This window comes from Pipistrellus kuhlii, unplaced genomic scaffold (genome assembly GCF_014108245.1).
Source record: "Pipistrellus kuhlii isolate mPipKuh1 unplaced genomic scaffold, mPipKuh1.p scaffold_m20_p_10, whole genome shotgun sequence".
Taxonomy (NCBI): Eukaryota; Metazoa; Chordata; class Mammalia; order Chiroptera; family Vespertilionidae; genus Pipistrellus; species Pipistrellus kuhlii.
The window spans coordinates 48,952,851-48,968,853 of record NW_023425405.1 but is presented as its reverse complement, the minus strand read 5'-3'; the positions used below and the strand labels follow the sequence as shown (position 1 = coordinate 48,968,853).

Sequence of the window (16,003 nt, the reverse complement as noted above, 5' to 3'; positions counted from 1 at the left end):
AGACCTAAAGTCTGTGTTCTGAATGATTGGGAAATAAAGTGGTTAGACTGGAAGATGTAAAGCATACATTTTCAGGACAGTGATAGATTTACTTAACACCACTGAGAATCACAGTTCTTCCATTTCATATGTCATTAGGGGAGAGGCAGTGTTTGCTTTCCTCACCAGATTTTACAAATCAGTGCTAAAGGATATTGGGACAATTGAAATTTGAGGTCTATAAACTAGATAATAGTATTTTATCAAGGTCAATTTCCTAACTGAAAAATCCTATATAATAAAAGGCTAATATGCAAATTATCCTCTCAACTGGGAGTTCAACCAGGAGCTCTACCAGGGGGCAGGCCCTCCCTGATCAGTCCCCGCCCAAATCAAGGGTGTGCCCAGCCTGCCCCTACCTGTGCATGAATTTGTGCACCAGGCCTCTAGTACACTATAAATGTGTGAGAAAATGTCCTTATTTTTAAGGAAAAATATATGAAAGTATTTAGGAATAAAGGGGAAGCCTGTCTGTAATTTACATGGTTCAGATCAAATGTGTATATAAAGAGGAAGAGGAAGCAAGCATGGTAAAATGTTCTTATGAGGCCGAAACCCATTTGGCTCAATGGATAGTGCGTCGGCTTGGGGACTGAAGGGTCCCGGGTTCGATTCCAGTCAAGGGCATGTACCTTGGTTGCGGGCATATCCCCAGTGGGGGATGTGCAAGAGGCAGCTGATTGATGTATCTCTCTCTCTCTCTCCCTTCCTCTCTGTACAAAATCAATAAAATATATTTTAAAAAAATAAAATGTTCTTATGTGGGGAGTTGGGATAGATACATCAGGATTCTTCTTATTCTTCTGAAATTATTTCAGAATGAAAAGTTATAAACTGTTAGGGTGCTGAAAAGATTGTGTTGGGTATTCTAGTCAATTTTATTGCTCTGGACCAATTTACATGTTTAACTGTAAATCATGACCCAGCCTCCCCAAGCCTCCTTCATAAGTAGGTCATGAATAGAAAATGTCATAGAGCGTTATAACTATTTTATGAATATTACTTATGAAATTTTTGTTCATGTATATATGTGTGTTTTGGGATGTGCTATTATTGAGTTGCTGACAAAGTTTGGAAAAGTTCTCTTTCACTTCACACATTTGTGAGCCACCAGTCCTTTCTCCCTTAAACAGACTAATCTTGGATATGCTTTTCAGGTCATAGTACCAAATGTGTTTTGGGATTAACAAACAGCCTTGACTACTACATGTTAATATGTCTCTGACCTTTAATAATCCCACTTTTCCTGTATTCTTAAGATTGGTTTGATTTATTATCTCAAAATTTTAGTCTGAAAATATTAAGAACTTATGTTCTGTATTGTCTCAATAAGCCAAGGTTGCAGGTACATATAAGAATCAACCAATGACCCAGCTGGTGTAGCTCAGTGGTTGAGTGTCAACCAATGCACCAAGAGGTCGCAGGTTCCATTCCTGGTCAGAGCACATGGCCATGTTGTGGGCTCAATCTCCAATAGGGGGCAGGAGGCAGCCAAACCATGTTACTCTCTCATTGATGTTTCTATCTCCCTCACTCTTCCTCTTTCTCTAAAAATCAATAAAAATACTATATTTTTTAAAGAGAACGCATAAATAAGTGGAACAACAAATCTTTCCCTTTCTCCAAAATCAATAAAAATATTAATTTTTTAAAAAGCCTTTTGAGATATTTTTCTGACATGTGAGCTATTTCAAGTTTTTTCTCCCTCTCATTAATATTTAGAGATGTGTCTGATGTCTAAAAATTTGTTTAAAATTACACATCACAGATTTGAATGGGCATTTACCAAGATACCTGTGCACCAGAAGACTCACTGGAAAGGTGTTCCAAGCATTTTTCTATAACTGGGGTTTTCAAATAAAAATTTTTCTTAAGCAGGTCCATGCACAGATTTCACCCCTTGGACAACAGAAGAACAGAAACTTTTGGAACAAGCCTTGAAAACATACCCAGTAAATACACCTGAAAGATGGGAAAAAATAGCAGAAGCAGTGCCTGGCAGGACAAAGAAGGACTGCATGAAACGATATAAGGTTGTAGATGTTTTGTGTTTATAGATTTTGCTTACTTCAATACCACAGTAGTCATGGGCCATCTTAGAAGCTTTCAGAGCTCTGGGAGTTAGTAAAATCAACCTTTTAGTAGTATCTTTAATCATAGATTTATCTAATTTGAATGTTTTACACATTTATACCAAACACTAGAAATGTCTGCCAATTCTAAATAACACCTTTCTCCTTTCCTAGGAACTTGTGGAGATGGTAAAAGCAAAGAAAGCTGCTCAAGAGCAAGTATTAAATGCAAGTAGAGCCAAGAAATGACTTAAGACAATCTTTGTTGTGTGTGCATTTTTATAATAAAACTGAAAATACTTTACAAGTTTTCAATCTTGTAATTATACTATGGAGACAATTTAAAAGTACGCTGTTCCAACATAATTTCTTAAGAGATCTACCATTCACTGTGGTAGCATTATCTGTTGAAAGTTTGACGCAGTATTTCATTCAAATTTCCAAGTACATATGTTCATTTTTGTTTTCCTTTGGGGACTAATAGCTTAAAACTTGCCAGTCTCTATTAATTTTAAAAATATATATGTTCAAAATATTTTGCTTAGGAGCATTTTAATTGCGAAGCCAGCACATGTTACTGCGAATCTGGTTAAAATCTGGTAGTTGCTCAATGGGACCTAAGGATTAAAAGAAAAGAAAGTTAAAACTGAATAAAAGGAAGGTACTTAGCCAACTTTCTATAATACATAGGAGAAAAGTGACCAGGCTTACCAACAGCAGCAATAGCTGGACTCTTGTCATAAATATATTTAGAACATACTTCTCGAATTGTCTCAGCATTCACAGCCTAAAATAGAGAAGACACTAGCATTCAGAGCTTTTTACAGTAAAAACAAATTCTATACCTGGAATGATACATATTTTTAGTTTTTGTAATAATATTTTTACACAAGACCCAATAGTAAGTATGTAAGAACTACTTACATCTACTCTTGCTTCAAGCTCAGGGATGGGAATTCTTCTATTATAGCATAACATTTGCCTACCAATATCTTCACAAATTGGAGTAGAACCTGTTTAAAGAGAGAAAAAAAAGCTAAGCATTGGACTATAGATCAGTCATGAAAATAGAACTTAGATCTTTATTCTTACCATCGAGTTGCAACAACATGTTTGTTTTCAGAAGGTTTTTGGCTCGTGCAACCTCACTTTCAGTGACACTCGTACAGAGTCGCATCCTAAAAACCAATTGGAAAAATCAAAATGTCAAGTAGTTGGAGTAATGATCTAAAGAAAGACATGTATTATATCACAACTTGATTTCAACTTATAAAAAAACTTGAAATTACTAATGATCCCAATAGCTAAGCAAAAGCTAATCTATTACTGATTAATTTCTGAAAATGATATGGCTAGCAATCAGAAGATCAATAAAATATAAAAATAGGCTAGCCTGGCTGGTAGGGCTCAGTGGTTAAACATCAACCTATCAACTTGAAGGTCATGGTTGGATTCGCGGTCAGGGCACATGCCCAGGTTGTGGATTTGGTCATCAATGTGGGATATGCAGGAGGCAGCCAATCATTGATGTTTCATCTATTTCTCCCTCTCCCTTCCTCTCTGAAATCAATAAAAATACTTTTTTAAATAATCTAACCATATTTTGAGAAATGCTATAACCATTTTGAGACTTCACAAATCCCCATCTGCTAGGCTTGATATGCTAGATAATAGGTTGGTAGGCAACTAGTTTCTCAAAAGAATCCAATTGAATTGAACTTAAACCTAATCCTTAATAATTATATCCCAGTCAACTAGATTTAGAGAGATGTAAGCCATTAAAAAATGGTGGAAGAAATTTTCTAAGAAGCTGTGGGTCTTTCTGCCTCTGTCTCATGGTACTAGTTTTGACTACAAAACACTACATTTTTCTTTTAGCAATGGCAACTTCAGATTCATTTTCATAACACTGCCTTTCCAGCTAACTTTTAGAGATGTTTTCCAAACTTCTAGTTGGCATTTATTTAAATACAAGAGGCTTGGTGCATGAATTTGTGGACCAGTGGGGTCCTTGGCCGGCCTGTAGGATCAAGCTGAAACCGGCTCTCTGACATCCACCAAGGGATCCCAGATTGCAAGAGGGCACAGGCCAGGCCGAGGGACCCCACCTGTGCATGATCAGGGCCAGGGAGGGACTGTGGGAGGGTTCCAGGGCATGTTCAGCCGGTTTCGCTCAGTCCCCATCTGCCTGACCCCAGCAGCAAGCTAACCTACTGATTGGAGCGTCTTCCCCCTAGTGGTCCATGCATGTCATAGCAAGTGGTTGAGCAGCTTTAGCATATCATTAGCATGTCACACTTTGCATATTAGGTTTTATTATATAGGATTTTAAACTAGGATCTCCTTTCTAAAGTATTCTTCTTAAAGAATTTTCTATAGTTGAAATCAGTGCAGCTTCACATGAGACTTGGAGGAAACATCTGTGATCTATAAAAATATGGCTGCTGGTCTTGTTCTTTTGATTACATACTTATAACATCAATAGAAAATAATCAACATGAACAGTGTATAGAGGAAATTAGGTGTGAATTCTGGGCAAAATTTATTTGCTTACCATTCTTTCTGAACAACATGTAACATCTCTGCAACAGTGGCTGGTTCACAAACCATATAGATTCCCCATAATCCAGTATCTGTGTAGCAAGTGTTGAAAGACTGGAAGCTATGGCAGAGGTTGCCATGACAGGTTAGCTGAGCCAACTTACTAGATAAGTTCTGTAAGGAAAATAAAACTGTCCAAGAGAACTATAGATACACATACATGTCCAATTTACCAGAAAGAATAAGGAGATATGAGATAAATCGTGAATGACCTAAGAGCCTGAGTTTCTCAGTTTTATCTATCAACATCTGTCCAATAATAAATTTAAAATTTACGAGACTAAGAATTATACTTATCTCACTAGCCCAATGCACCCCCAGAAAAACTCATAATGTAAAAACAATGAATCCTTATAATTAACATAGTTACACTCACTTCTAAAATAATGCCTTATCGACCCAATCTGTAGTGCTCTTGACTATGTACGCTTAAAGATTTTAAATTATGGGGCTTGCGAAATCTAAGAAATAAGATGTATTTTGTTGAAATCTTCGAGTACAAATTTACACTTTGTATTCTGATATAATCTCAGACTTACAGGAAAGTTACAAAAATAGTGAAAAGAATTTCCTTTATTCAAATTACCTAACAATTCTTATATTACCATGCTTTATATTACTATCCAGTCACTGAAAGTCCTAGAAAGCCCCATCATTCTCTTTAACATATTTTTTCAGCTATTTGAGAATACTTTGCAGATGTGATGCTTTTTACTCCTAAATATTTTTTAGTGTGCACTTATGAAATACAAGGAAATTAAAATTAACTTCACAACAACTCAAAATTAGGATTTAACTTCGACTGTTAACAAATTCTACCCTTATTCAAATCTTGCCAATTATCCCACTAATAAACTTTAAGGCAAAAAGAAAAGAAAATTTCTGGCTCAGAATTTTAAGTCAAAATTCTTAGTACAGAGTTCTTTCTTGCAATTATTATGAAAAAACTTCATTTCTATTTTTATTTTTGTTAATCTTAACCCGAGGATATTTTTTTCCATTGATTTTCAGATAGAGTGAAAGGAACAGGGAGAGACAAAAGAGAAACACCGATTGGTTGCCTCCCACACATGCCCAGACTGGGCATGGAGCTGTGCCCTTAAGGTATGTGCCCTTGATCAGAATCAAACCCGCGACCCTTTGTGGGCTGATACTCTAACCATTGAGAAAAAGTGGCTAAGGCTGAAAAAAATTTTAAATCACTTACCATTCCTCCTCCAAAAGAGCGATCCCAGTTGCCAATTAGTGTGTTTGCAACCATGAGACAGATTGTATCCGGATGTGCCCAACCAACAGCTTCAACAGCTACTGCAAGATGAGCTAAAGGCATGTTGTCATCTCTGATTCGAATCTAGTTAAGATAAAGAAAACAAAACACTACATAACATGCTTAACAAGAAAGAAACAAATTCACCATGCCCATCAATTGCAAAGTTAAAATGCTCACCATGACTTATTTTGGTTTAAACTATTAAGCTTCATTACATTGTACAATCTAATCTAGAAGAATTTCATGAGTTAGGGACTTTCATCAAAAGGTCTCCAACTGAAATACTAGACACAGCCACTAGATGGTTACCTGGTAAAAAAGGATTGCATTATTTTACTGACAGAAATCAATCTTTTGTGTTTATTGATCTGAATTTTTAAATCAAAATTTATTTTTGTACTGCCAATGCTATGTTCTATTTAACTGCCAACATCAGGCCTCCTTCCAGACACTACTATGAGCATGATTCCAAATGTGGCAGACTAAGCCTCTACTAAGGCTTAAAACAAGAGCTGATAAGCGGCAGATTTCCTGCAAGTTCTGGCTCTACTGGGCAGAAGAAAGAACTTAGCCAGAGTAAACTTAATGTGAAAGTCAAAATTTGGGGTGTTTTTAAAATAAAAGTTAACTTTTATACCTTACAATATATACATGGGCATAGTGCCAAAGAAAAGCACAAAAAGATTAAATTTGCTGCCCTTAAAACCTTGCTTCCTTAGGAGAAATAGGTGGTTAAATAATATGAAATTGGAATGAATATAAGCAAATGAGTCCATCCTCTTCCTTTTTTCGGGTTAAGCTTTTGGTTTCTTCCATTTTACTCCTGTTGGAAACATGCACATTTTGTATATTCATTCATAAATACAACACAAGAAACTCAAAAGGGTTAACTACTAGCTTGGGAGGCTTGCACTACCTCACTTCCTGTGAATTTGCAGGGAGGCAGAGCTGGTATTTCTCCTTTGTATGTGGACAAAGAGTCACCAAAATGAAACTTTGCCAACTCAAGCAGTTCATCATGGGAAACTCCTAAATTAAAGGAAAATATTTTACATATATAAGAGCAGTACAATCAAAGCAGAGAACTAAATACTTAAGTTTACAATAACTCAAGATGATATAATATGATATAAGTTACACGTAACTATTTGCATTCACTAAACCATTTAAGAGTAAGCTCACACAGCACACCTTTCCCTTGGTGTTATAGACTTTTGGTTGCCCAGCTTTGTCATTCTGTAGAGCAACCAACAGTTATTAACATACCAGTGGATTCACAGGAAAAGATAATAAGGCAACTTGAAAATATCATATTCCATATGAAATCATGTTATATCAAGTCACTGAAAGTCCTAGAATGCAAACTAGCAAAAAAAAAAAAGTAATATTTAAAAAAATTTTAAGTGAAAAAGTGAGCTCTAAGCCTTTACTTTAAGAAAGCTGGATATACAGATATGCTTTTCTCTGAGCTCTGCTATCAAACTTAGGAACAAAATAATTTCATCTAAATTTCCGAATAAATCACTAGCTATGCAAATACTTACTTGCTATCCAAAACTTAAGAAATACTTAAGATTCTATACCCCTTACTATCCAAACTCGAGACCCAAACAGATTTAATCTCAGTGAAGGATTTTTAAACACAAATATAAACTTACAGAACAAATTTAGGCATGTATAAATGATTTTAAAAATATTGCCACAGAATCTCTTTAAATAAAACATTCTAGCCCAGCTGGTATGGCTCATGGTTGGTTGAGCGTCAACCTATGAATCATGAGATCACAGTTCAATTCCCATTCAGGGCAAACTTTTAGTTAACTCATCCCTTGGCCGGGCCAGACCAAAAGATTAAGTGGGCCTAATACTGCCTGCGGGCTATTCCCCACCGCTGATCTACATATTTAAATCGAAGCGTCACTGCTCATAAACTATGTTCAGCAAATGATTAGTACAGGATCACACCACATAGCACATGGTAATTGGTTGTTTCTGCAGCAGTTTTAACATGTGCCAGCCAATGTTCCGAAGTGTGCTAAGCCACACCCCAGACGTGTGCATGTTTATTCAAGGTGACTGCTGAATGTGTGCATGTACTAGACCTATTCAGTATATATTTAAAATTACAGTAGTACATACAGAAAACTTTTCTGTGAAACTAAACTTTCATACTTAATTTTATTTTTTATTTTTTTTATTTTTTATTTTTAAATATATTTTATTGATTTTGTACAGAGAGGAAGGGAGAGAGATAGAGAGTTAGAAACATCGATGAGAGAGAGTCATCGATCAGTTGTCTCTTGCACACCCCCTACTGGGGATATGTCCGCAACCAAGGTACATGCCCTTGACCGGAATCGAACCCGGGTCCCTTCAGTCCCCAAGCTGACGCTTTATCCATTGAGCTAAACCGGTCTCGGCCATACTTAATTTTAATTACACAAACGTGTCTACTTAAGTAAAAACAGGTAAACTAATTTGTCAATTTTTTAACATATGCATGTAGCAAACCTACTTTATTATATATAACGGACTTTTCGGCTTATTAGCCCAAATTAGCCATTATACTGTAGTTTTACTGTAATAGATATTTAAATCAACTAACCTCCAGCAGCAGCAAGTACTATCCTTGGTCCCTTATAATGTGTAGTTATATAATCCACTAAGTCTTTACGATTTATAGATCTGCGAAGTGGAGTAAGAAAAATAATTAAACAGAAATGAAAAAGCACAGAACTTCACATTAACATACCTGAAATTAAATTAGACCTTAAAGGAAATCTAAATTAAACACAGTTAGAAAGACTGGCTGGTGTGGCCCAGTGGTGGAATGTCAGCCTATGAACCAGGAAGTCATTGTTCTATTCCCAATCAGGGCAAATGCCGGGGTTGCGGGCTCCATCCCCAGTGGGGAGAAGGAGGGGATGCAGGAGGCAGCTGATCAATGATTCTCTCTCATCACTGATGTTTCTCTCTCCTCCCTTTCTCTGAAATCAATAAAAAATATATAATCCGAAAAAATATATTGGCATCAAATATCAAAATATTCCCTTTTTATATCAAGAAAGAAGCCAGATGTGATACCATCACTTGTTTTTTCCACAAGTAGTTAGGAGCCCAGACACCAGGGAGTTAAGTGTGGCTAAAGTATAGCTAACTACAATTTCATTCAGATTATCATGGGTTGCGAGGCTGGGCGAGGGGAGGAATTACTTTTTTAAACACATTTTTCGAATGTTTGTGAATGTTAATTTTCACAACTCATAAGTTTTTCTAAAAAAAAAATCTGCAAATTATACTTACTTGATATTTTCAGTTGGCCCCAAAATTGTCCGTCCAAGTGCAGTATTTTGATAAGCTGTGGCATGAAGATAATCGAAAACTACTTCCTGTAAGTTGGTTTCAACTTCCTGCATCTCTCTAAGGATTACTCCTCGTTCACGTTCAATCTCTGCTTCTCCCAATGTGCTATTTTGTATTATATCAGCAAGAATTTCTACAGCTAATTGAAAATAAAGCATAGGAAATACTAAGAATCTTAATATTCACTATTAAAATCTAAATTAACTAGCACCAGAAACCATGATACTGACCATCACTCAATATTTACTAAATAATTAAACTTAGAAGAAACACATTTTTCTATACATTCAATAGATCTAAAAGGAAAAAAAAAAATTTTCAATTTTTTTTATTGATTTCAAAGAAGGGAGAGGATGAGAGGGACAGAAACATCAATACAGAGAATCACTGATCAGTTAACCTCCTGCAACCCCTAGGAGGGACCAAGCCCTCAACCCAGGCATGTGTCCTGACTGGGAATTGAACCTCGACTTCCTGGTGCATAGGTCGAAGTTCAACCACAGAGCCACTGTGGGGGGCTTAAAATTTTTTAAATGTAAATCTGCCAAAGGACCCACAACACTTAATGACTACCTACAACCACTTCAAAACTGTCATGGAGCCAAAACCGGTTTGGCTCAGTGGATGGAGTACTGGCCTGTGAACCAAAGGGTTCACAGTCAAGGGCAGGCTCCTTGGTTGCAGGCTCCTCCCAGGTCCAATCGATATGTTTCTCTCACATCAATGTTTTTCTCTGTTTTTCACTCTCTCCCATTCTCTCTAAAAAAAAACCAAAAAGATCAATGGACATTGGGTGAGGTTTAACAACAACAACAAAAAACAACCCTCATGGTCCTAGGTGGTTTGGCTCAGTGGATGGAGAGTCAGCCCACAGACTGAGGGGTCCCAGGTTCAATTCATCAAGGGCACATGCCCAGGTTGCAAGCTCAATCCCCAGTGCAGGCATGCAAGAGGCGGCCAATCAATGATTCTCTCTCATCATTGATGTTTCTCTCTCTCCCTCTCCCTTCCTCTCTGAAATCAATAAAAATATGTATTTTCTTAAAGTCATGGACACCTGCATATGTATAAATTATATGAAAATTACAAAGCAGAAAATTAGCCATATTAGAACATCTAAGAATGGGTAAACTGTTTTGTTGTTTTTAGTTTAAATAAAATAACTAAAAAATAAATTAATGGAAAGGAAGGTCAAAAAGAAGCGCACTCTAGCCGGGACCGGTTTGGCTCAGTGGATAGAGCTTTGGCCTGCGGACTGAAGGGTCCCGGGTTCGATTCTGGTCAAGGGCATGTACGTTGGTTGCAGGCACATCCTCAGTGGGGGTTGTGCAAGAGGCAGCTGGTCGATGTTTCTCTCTCATCGACGTTTTTAACTCTGTCCCTCTCAATTCCTGTGTAAAATCAATAAAATATATTATAAAAAAAAAAAAAGAAAAAAAAAAGAAGCAGCGCACTCTAGGATAAGGCTCTAGAGTAGGGGTGTCAAACTCAATCAGAGAAGGGGCCAAAATCTAAAATCCAGCCTAAATCGCGGGCCGAATGGTTTACTGAACAGTCATAAACTGTCATTGTGATGGAAACGCAGCGGAGTGCAGTGATGACAGCGCGGTGCGGGCCACATTGCAAGGCCTGGCGGGACGGATTTGGCCCGCGGGCCTTGTGTTTGACACATGTGCTCTAGAGTGTTAGAATGTGCAAATGCAATAAAGAAGTAACCAAGTTTTGCCCTGGCCGGGTGGCACGGTTGAAATGTCACTCAATGCACCAAAAGGCTGCAGGTTCAGTTCCCAGACAGAACCTATCTAGGTTGTGGCTTTGATCCCCAGTTGGGGCACATATGGGAGGCAAAGATCAATGTTTCTGTTTCTCTCTTTTTCTAAAAACCAAAAACATATCCTCAGGTGAGGATTAAAAAAAAAAAAAAAAAAAGAGCAAGCAAGTTTTATTCAAAAAACAAAGCTCAGTAGTCAGTAAATATAAAACGTGTTGTTTATAGAAATAAAAAGTTCAGATTACAGTATAAAGAGGGAGGAAAATACAGTCAGCATAAATAAATAAATAAATACAAACAATTAAAAATGTTTAATTACACAGATATAGCTCTGGAGGAAGTATTTTTAATTCAAGCATTAAGGTCTAGTTTACACAAGTCTTGCAGCCTATAAATATACGTATGTTGGGTTTTTTTGTTAATTCTCACCCAAGGATTTTTTTCCATTGGTTTTTTTAATAAGAGTGGATGGGAGGGGGTGGGTGGGAGGGGGAGACAAGGAGAGAGAAATGCCAATGTGAGAATTATCAAACATCAACTGGGGTCGCACAAGCCCCAACCTGGGCTGGGGATCAAGCAATTAAGGTACACCCTTGACCAGAACTGAACCTGGGATCCTTTAGTCAAGAGATTGATGCTCTATCCACTGAGCCAAATCAGCTAAGGTGCCTATAAATATTTTCCATCATTTGTCACATTGGGAGAAAAAACAGAATTTTTTCTTTTTACACTTCTGGGGATTACCCTTTCACAACAGGCAGAATAAAAACAGTACTACATTTTCTTAATTCTTATGAAATATCTGCCGTATAAATAACAATACCTCTTGGCAAGTCTTTAGAAAATGCTTTGGCATAATACACAGTCTGCTCTCTGGAAGTATAGGCATTGAGATGAGCGCCCATGTTTTCAATTTCAAGTTCCAGATCTAACTGGGATCTCTTCTTGGTGCCCTGAAATAAAAGAGGGAGGGATTATGATACCTGCCTTTATCCCCGATGTGTTCTAAATACTTTAGACTATGAGTATGAGGACATATGTCAGTTTCAAGCAAGGAGCAAATTTGGTTTCTAAAGTACATTAGGCTTCAGAAATCATGGTATATTTTCAGATAACTCTTACATCCCAAGAGAAAATTCTGTTTCAATATTACAGATCAATTATAAGTAATTACTTCAGATAATTATTCTGGAAAAAAGAAAAGATTTTCCAAATAAAACATGCCACACTGTTGAAGTTTTTCATGCCTTAGAATAAAATTTTGTGTTCCCTTAAAACAATGAGTTCTTATAAAATACTAGAGGCCCAGGGCACAAAATTCATGCACTGTGGGGTGGAGGGGATTGTCCATCAGCCCTTCCTGCCTGTCTCACAGTCTGGGATCCCTCAGGGGATACGGATTGCTTAGGCCTGCTGGGAGTAGGCCTAAGCATTCAGTCAGACATCCTTAGCACTGCTGCAGAGGCAGGAGAGGCTCCCGCCACCACTGCTGTCAGCCAGGCTCAGGGCTTCTGGCTGAGCAGGGCTCTCCCTGTGGGAGTGTACTGACCACCAGGGGGCAGCTCCTGTGTTGAGCGTCGTCTTCACCTCTGGTCAGTGTGTGTCATCAGTGTGTGTCATAGAGAACGTTGTTCCACCATTCAGTTGATTTGAATATTAGCCTTTTATTATATAGGATGTCAGACAACTTGCCTTGAAAGCCATATGCTCCAGAAAGTGAGCTGTTCCATTATTCTTCTCATTTTCATACCGACTTCCAGCATCAATCCAGAGTCCAACCTTAATGTAACCAAGGCACAATTAAGTAAAGCACCATTTACTTTCTTTGGGGAAAATGGCAGTGGGAACCAGGGAGAAGGCACCTTCCTTTTTCTGACAAATGCATTCTAGTCTTAACACTAAGGTTTTCCTGACTTGAGTGGATTGGTAGTGAATTGCTATGAACTATGAGATTTATATATTCTGCTGGATGCTTCCCCGAAGACCCAGATTCTTAGCCCCACTTGTACTATAGCCATGAACAACTACAACATAAAGAATATCAGCTACTATCAAATATAAGTTCAAATCCTGGTTCTGGGATATATTAGCTGTGTGACCTTGGACAAAACCACTCAATGTCTCCCAACTTGTTCCCCTCCTGTAAATAGGATGATGCCTAAATACAAAAACTGTTTTAAAGATCAAATGAGAAAATACAGTATGTAAAAGCAGCTGGCACAGAGTAGCCCAGCAAATATAACGTTCATTACTAACAACAAATAATATAATAATCAAAAACCAGTTGTAGACCCTGAAACTGGGGCACATGCCCCCAGGATGGCAGTCTCGCTGGAGCAAGCCTCCTTTCCAAGCACCAGCCAACGAAGCAGCTCAGGCCGAGGAGCCACTCACCGTGCACGTGGCCAGCCCTGAGTCCTCGGAGGCCACCCGCAGGCCGTTGGGCAGATGTGTCACTCGTGTCTCGGGAACATTGAGAACCACCTGTGCGGCCGCCTGGGTGCTTCTCGGTCTGCTTCCTCCAACATGCAACAGCTGTGGCGGGGGTGGAACCAAAACATGGCGTCATTCCCACAGTCAGTGTCATTCCCACAGTCAGTGTCACTCCCACACTCAGTGTCACTCCCACAGTCAGTGTCACTCCCACAGTCAGTGTCACTCCCATAGTCAGTGTCATTCCCACAGTCAGTGTCACTCCCACAGTCAGTGTCACTCCCACAGTCAGTGTCACTCCCACAGTCAGTGTCAGTGTCATTCCCACAGGCAGTGTCATTCCCACAGTCAGTGTCACTCCCACAGTCAGTGTCACTCCCACAGTCAGTGTCACTCCCACAGTCAGTGTCAGTGTCATTCCCACAGGCAGTGTCATTCCCACAGTCAGTGTCACTCCCACAGTCAGTGTCACTCCCACAGTCAGTGTCACTCCCACAGCTTCCTCACGTGTTACTCCCATAGTCAGTGTCACTCCCACAGTCAGTGTCATTCCCACAGTCAGTGTCACTCCCACAGTCAGTGTCAGTGTCATTCCCACAGGCAGTGTCATTCCCACAGTCAGTGTCACTCCCACAGTCAGTGTCAGTGTCATTCCCACAGTCAGTGTCATTCCCATAGTCAGTGTCACTCCCACAGTCAGTGTCACTCCCACAGGCAGTGTCATTCCCACAGTCAGTGTCACTCCCACAGTCAGTGTCACTCCCACAGGCAGTGTCACTCCCACAGGCAGTGTCACTCCCACAGTCAGTGTTACTCCCACAGTCAGTGTCACTCCCACAGTCAGTGTCATTCCCACAGTCAGTGTCACTCCCACAGTCAGTGTCATTCCCACAGTCAGTGTCACTCCCACAGTCAGTGTCAGTGTCATTCCCACAGTCAGTGTCACTCCCACAGTCAGTGTCACTCCCACAGTCAGTGTCACTCCCACAGTCAGTGTCACTCCCACAGTCAGTGTCACTCCCACAGTCAGTGTCATTCCCATAGTCAGTGTCATTCCCACAGTCAGTGTCACTCCCACAGTGTCACTCCCACAGTCAGTGTTACTCCCACAGTCAGTGTCATTCCCAGTCAGTGTCATTCCCACAGTCAGTGTCACTCCCACAGTCAGTGTCACTCCCACAGTCAGTGTCATTCCCACAGTCAGTGTCATTCCCACAGTCAGTGTCACTCCCACAGTCAGTGTCATTCCCAGTCAGTGTCATTCCCACAGTCAGTGTCACTCCCACAGTCAGTGTCATTCCCAGTCAGTGTCATTCCCACAGTCAGTGTCACTCCCACAGTCAGTGTCATTCCCATACTCCGGCTCAGAGGGGCGCTCTCCGGGCAGCGCGCTCCGCTCCGCGGCTCCTGTTCTCTGGGGCCCCCCAGTACCCCCTCCCTGTGCCCGGCGCGGGACTGTCCTCCCGCCACCCCCCTCTCCTAAGCCGGACAGCGGCCCACGTGCCCTCCCCTCAGGGACAGGCCGTGACTGCCCAGCAGGAGGGGAGGCCGCGGAAGGGAGGGAAACACAAAGGTGCGTCCACAACGCGGGCCGGGCAGAAACCCCTCCATCCCCCGCGGGCAATCACTGGTCTGAGCAACCCCGGTGCCCTCTATGTGACTCCTGAGAACCAGGCCCAGGCCGCGACCAGGTCATCCCGCCGCCCGGCAGGCCACGCGCAGCGGGTGACCAAGGCCAGTGTCTCCCCCCATCCCCACCACCACCCCTACCCCCACCTCCCACCCCCCAACCCCCACCCCCACACCCCACCCCACCTCCACCTCCCCCACCCCACCTCCATCTCCCCAACTCCCACCCCCCATCCCCACCCCAACCCCACCCCACCCCTCCCACACCCCCACCCCACCTCCAACTCCCCCACTCCCACCCCCCATCCCACCCTCACCCCCACCCCCACCACCCTTCACCTCCCCCACCCCCACCACCCACCCCATCCCCATCTCCCACCCCCACCCCACCTCCATCTCCCCCACTTCCACCCCCATCCCCACCCTCCCCCCACCCCCCACCCCCCACCCCACCTCCCTACCCCACCCTCACCTCCCCCCACCCCCCACACCCACCCCTCCCACCCTTCACCTCCCCCCCCCACCTCCACCCCCACCCCACCCCACCCCACCCACCCCCGGCGCCCTCCGCGGAGCCGGGCCGGGCCCTGCCGGCCGTCGCGGTGAGCGGCCGGGAAGGGCGCCTGCGCCGCGGGCCCGCAGGGGAGGCGCCCGGGGCGGCACCCGATGGGGAAGACCGCTCACCCGTCCGGCAGCGCCTCCGACCAGGAACCTCCGGGCGAAACCCCAGAGCTGCGGCCGCGCCGCGGGTAAGATCAGCGCCCGGGCCGCCGCGGCCGCCATCGCTGTGAGGCTCCGGGTGGATGAAGTGCTTCCGAGGTCGCG

At 41.6% G+C, this 16,003-nt stretch overlaps 2 protein-coding genes across 4 annotated transcripts in view; one reads left to right on the top strand and one right to left on the bottom strand.

Annotated features, from left to right (window-relative positions):
- Nucleotides 1-2,415, top strand: part of DNAJC2 (DnaJ heat shock protein family (Hsp40) member C2) — a 24,682-nt gene extending 22,267 nt beyond the window's left edge. For 2 of the 3 annotated variants that reach the window (XM_036429648.2, XM_036429650.2), the window contains exons 16-17: nt 1,915-2,072; nt 2,286-2,415. In XM_036429648.2, the coding sequence (XP_036285541.1) occupies nt 1,915-2,072; nt 2,286-2,360 (233 nt within the window). In that variant the 3' untranslated portion in view covers nt 2,361-2,415. The remainder of the gene's footprint in view (nt 1-1,914; nt 2,073-2,285) is intronic. The other variant, XM_036429649.2, reaches the window with a different exon arrangement.
- On the bottom strand, nt 2,373-16,003 carry PMPCB (peptidase, mitochondrial processing subunit beta). The gene is made up of 13 exons (XM_036429651.2): nt 15,863-16,003; nt 13,511-13,651; nt 12,809-12,895; nt 11,940-12,069; nt 9,286-9,484; nt 8,588-8,667; nt 6,899-7,011; nt 5,920-6,063; nt 4,666-4,826; nt 3,204-3,289; nt 3,036-3,124; nt 2,823-2,898; nt 2,373-2,728 (listed from the first exon to the last, which is right to left on the bottom strand). The coding sequence occupies exons 1-13, from the start codon at nt 15,959-15,961 to the stop codon at nt 2,664-2,666; spliced, it is 1,470 nt and encodes a 489-aa protein (XP_036285544.1). The 5' UTR covers nt 15,962-16,003; the 3' UTR covers nt 2,373-2,663.

Coding starts and splice junctions, on each gene's coding strand:
- PMPCB (XM_036429651.2), bottom strand. CDS start 15,961: ATGGCGGCCGCGGCGGCCCGGGCGCTGATCTTACCCGCGGCGCGGCCG. Junction 12,896..13,510: donor CAGGGCTGGCCACGTGCACG/GTGAGTGGCTCC, acceptor GGTTACATTAAG/GTTGGACTCTGGATTGATGC. Junction 3,125..3,203: donor CATGTTGTTGCAACTCGATG/GTAAGAATAAAG, acceptor CTCTTTAAACAG/GTTCTACTCCAATTTGTGAA.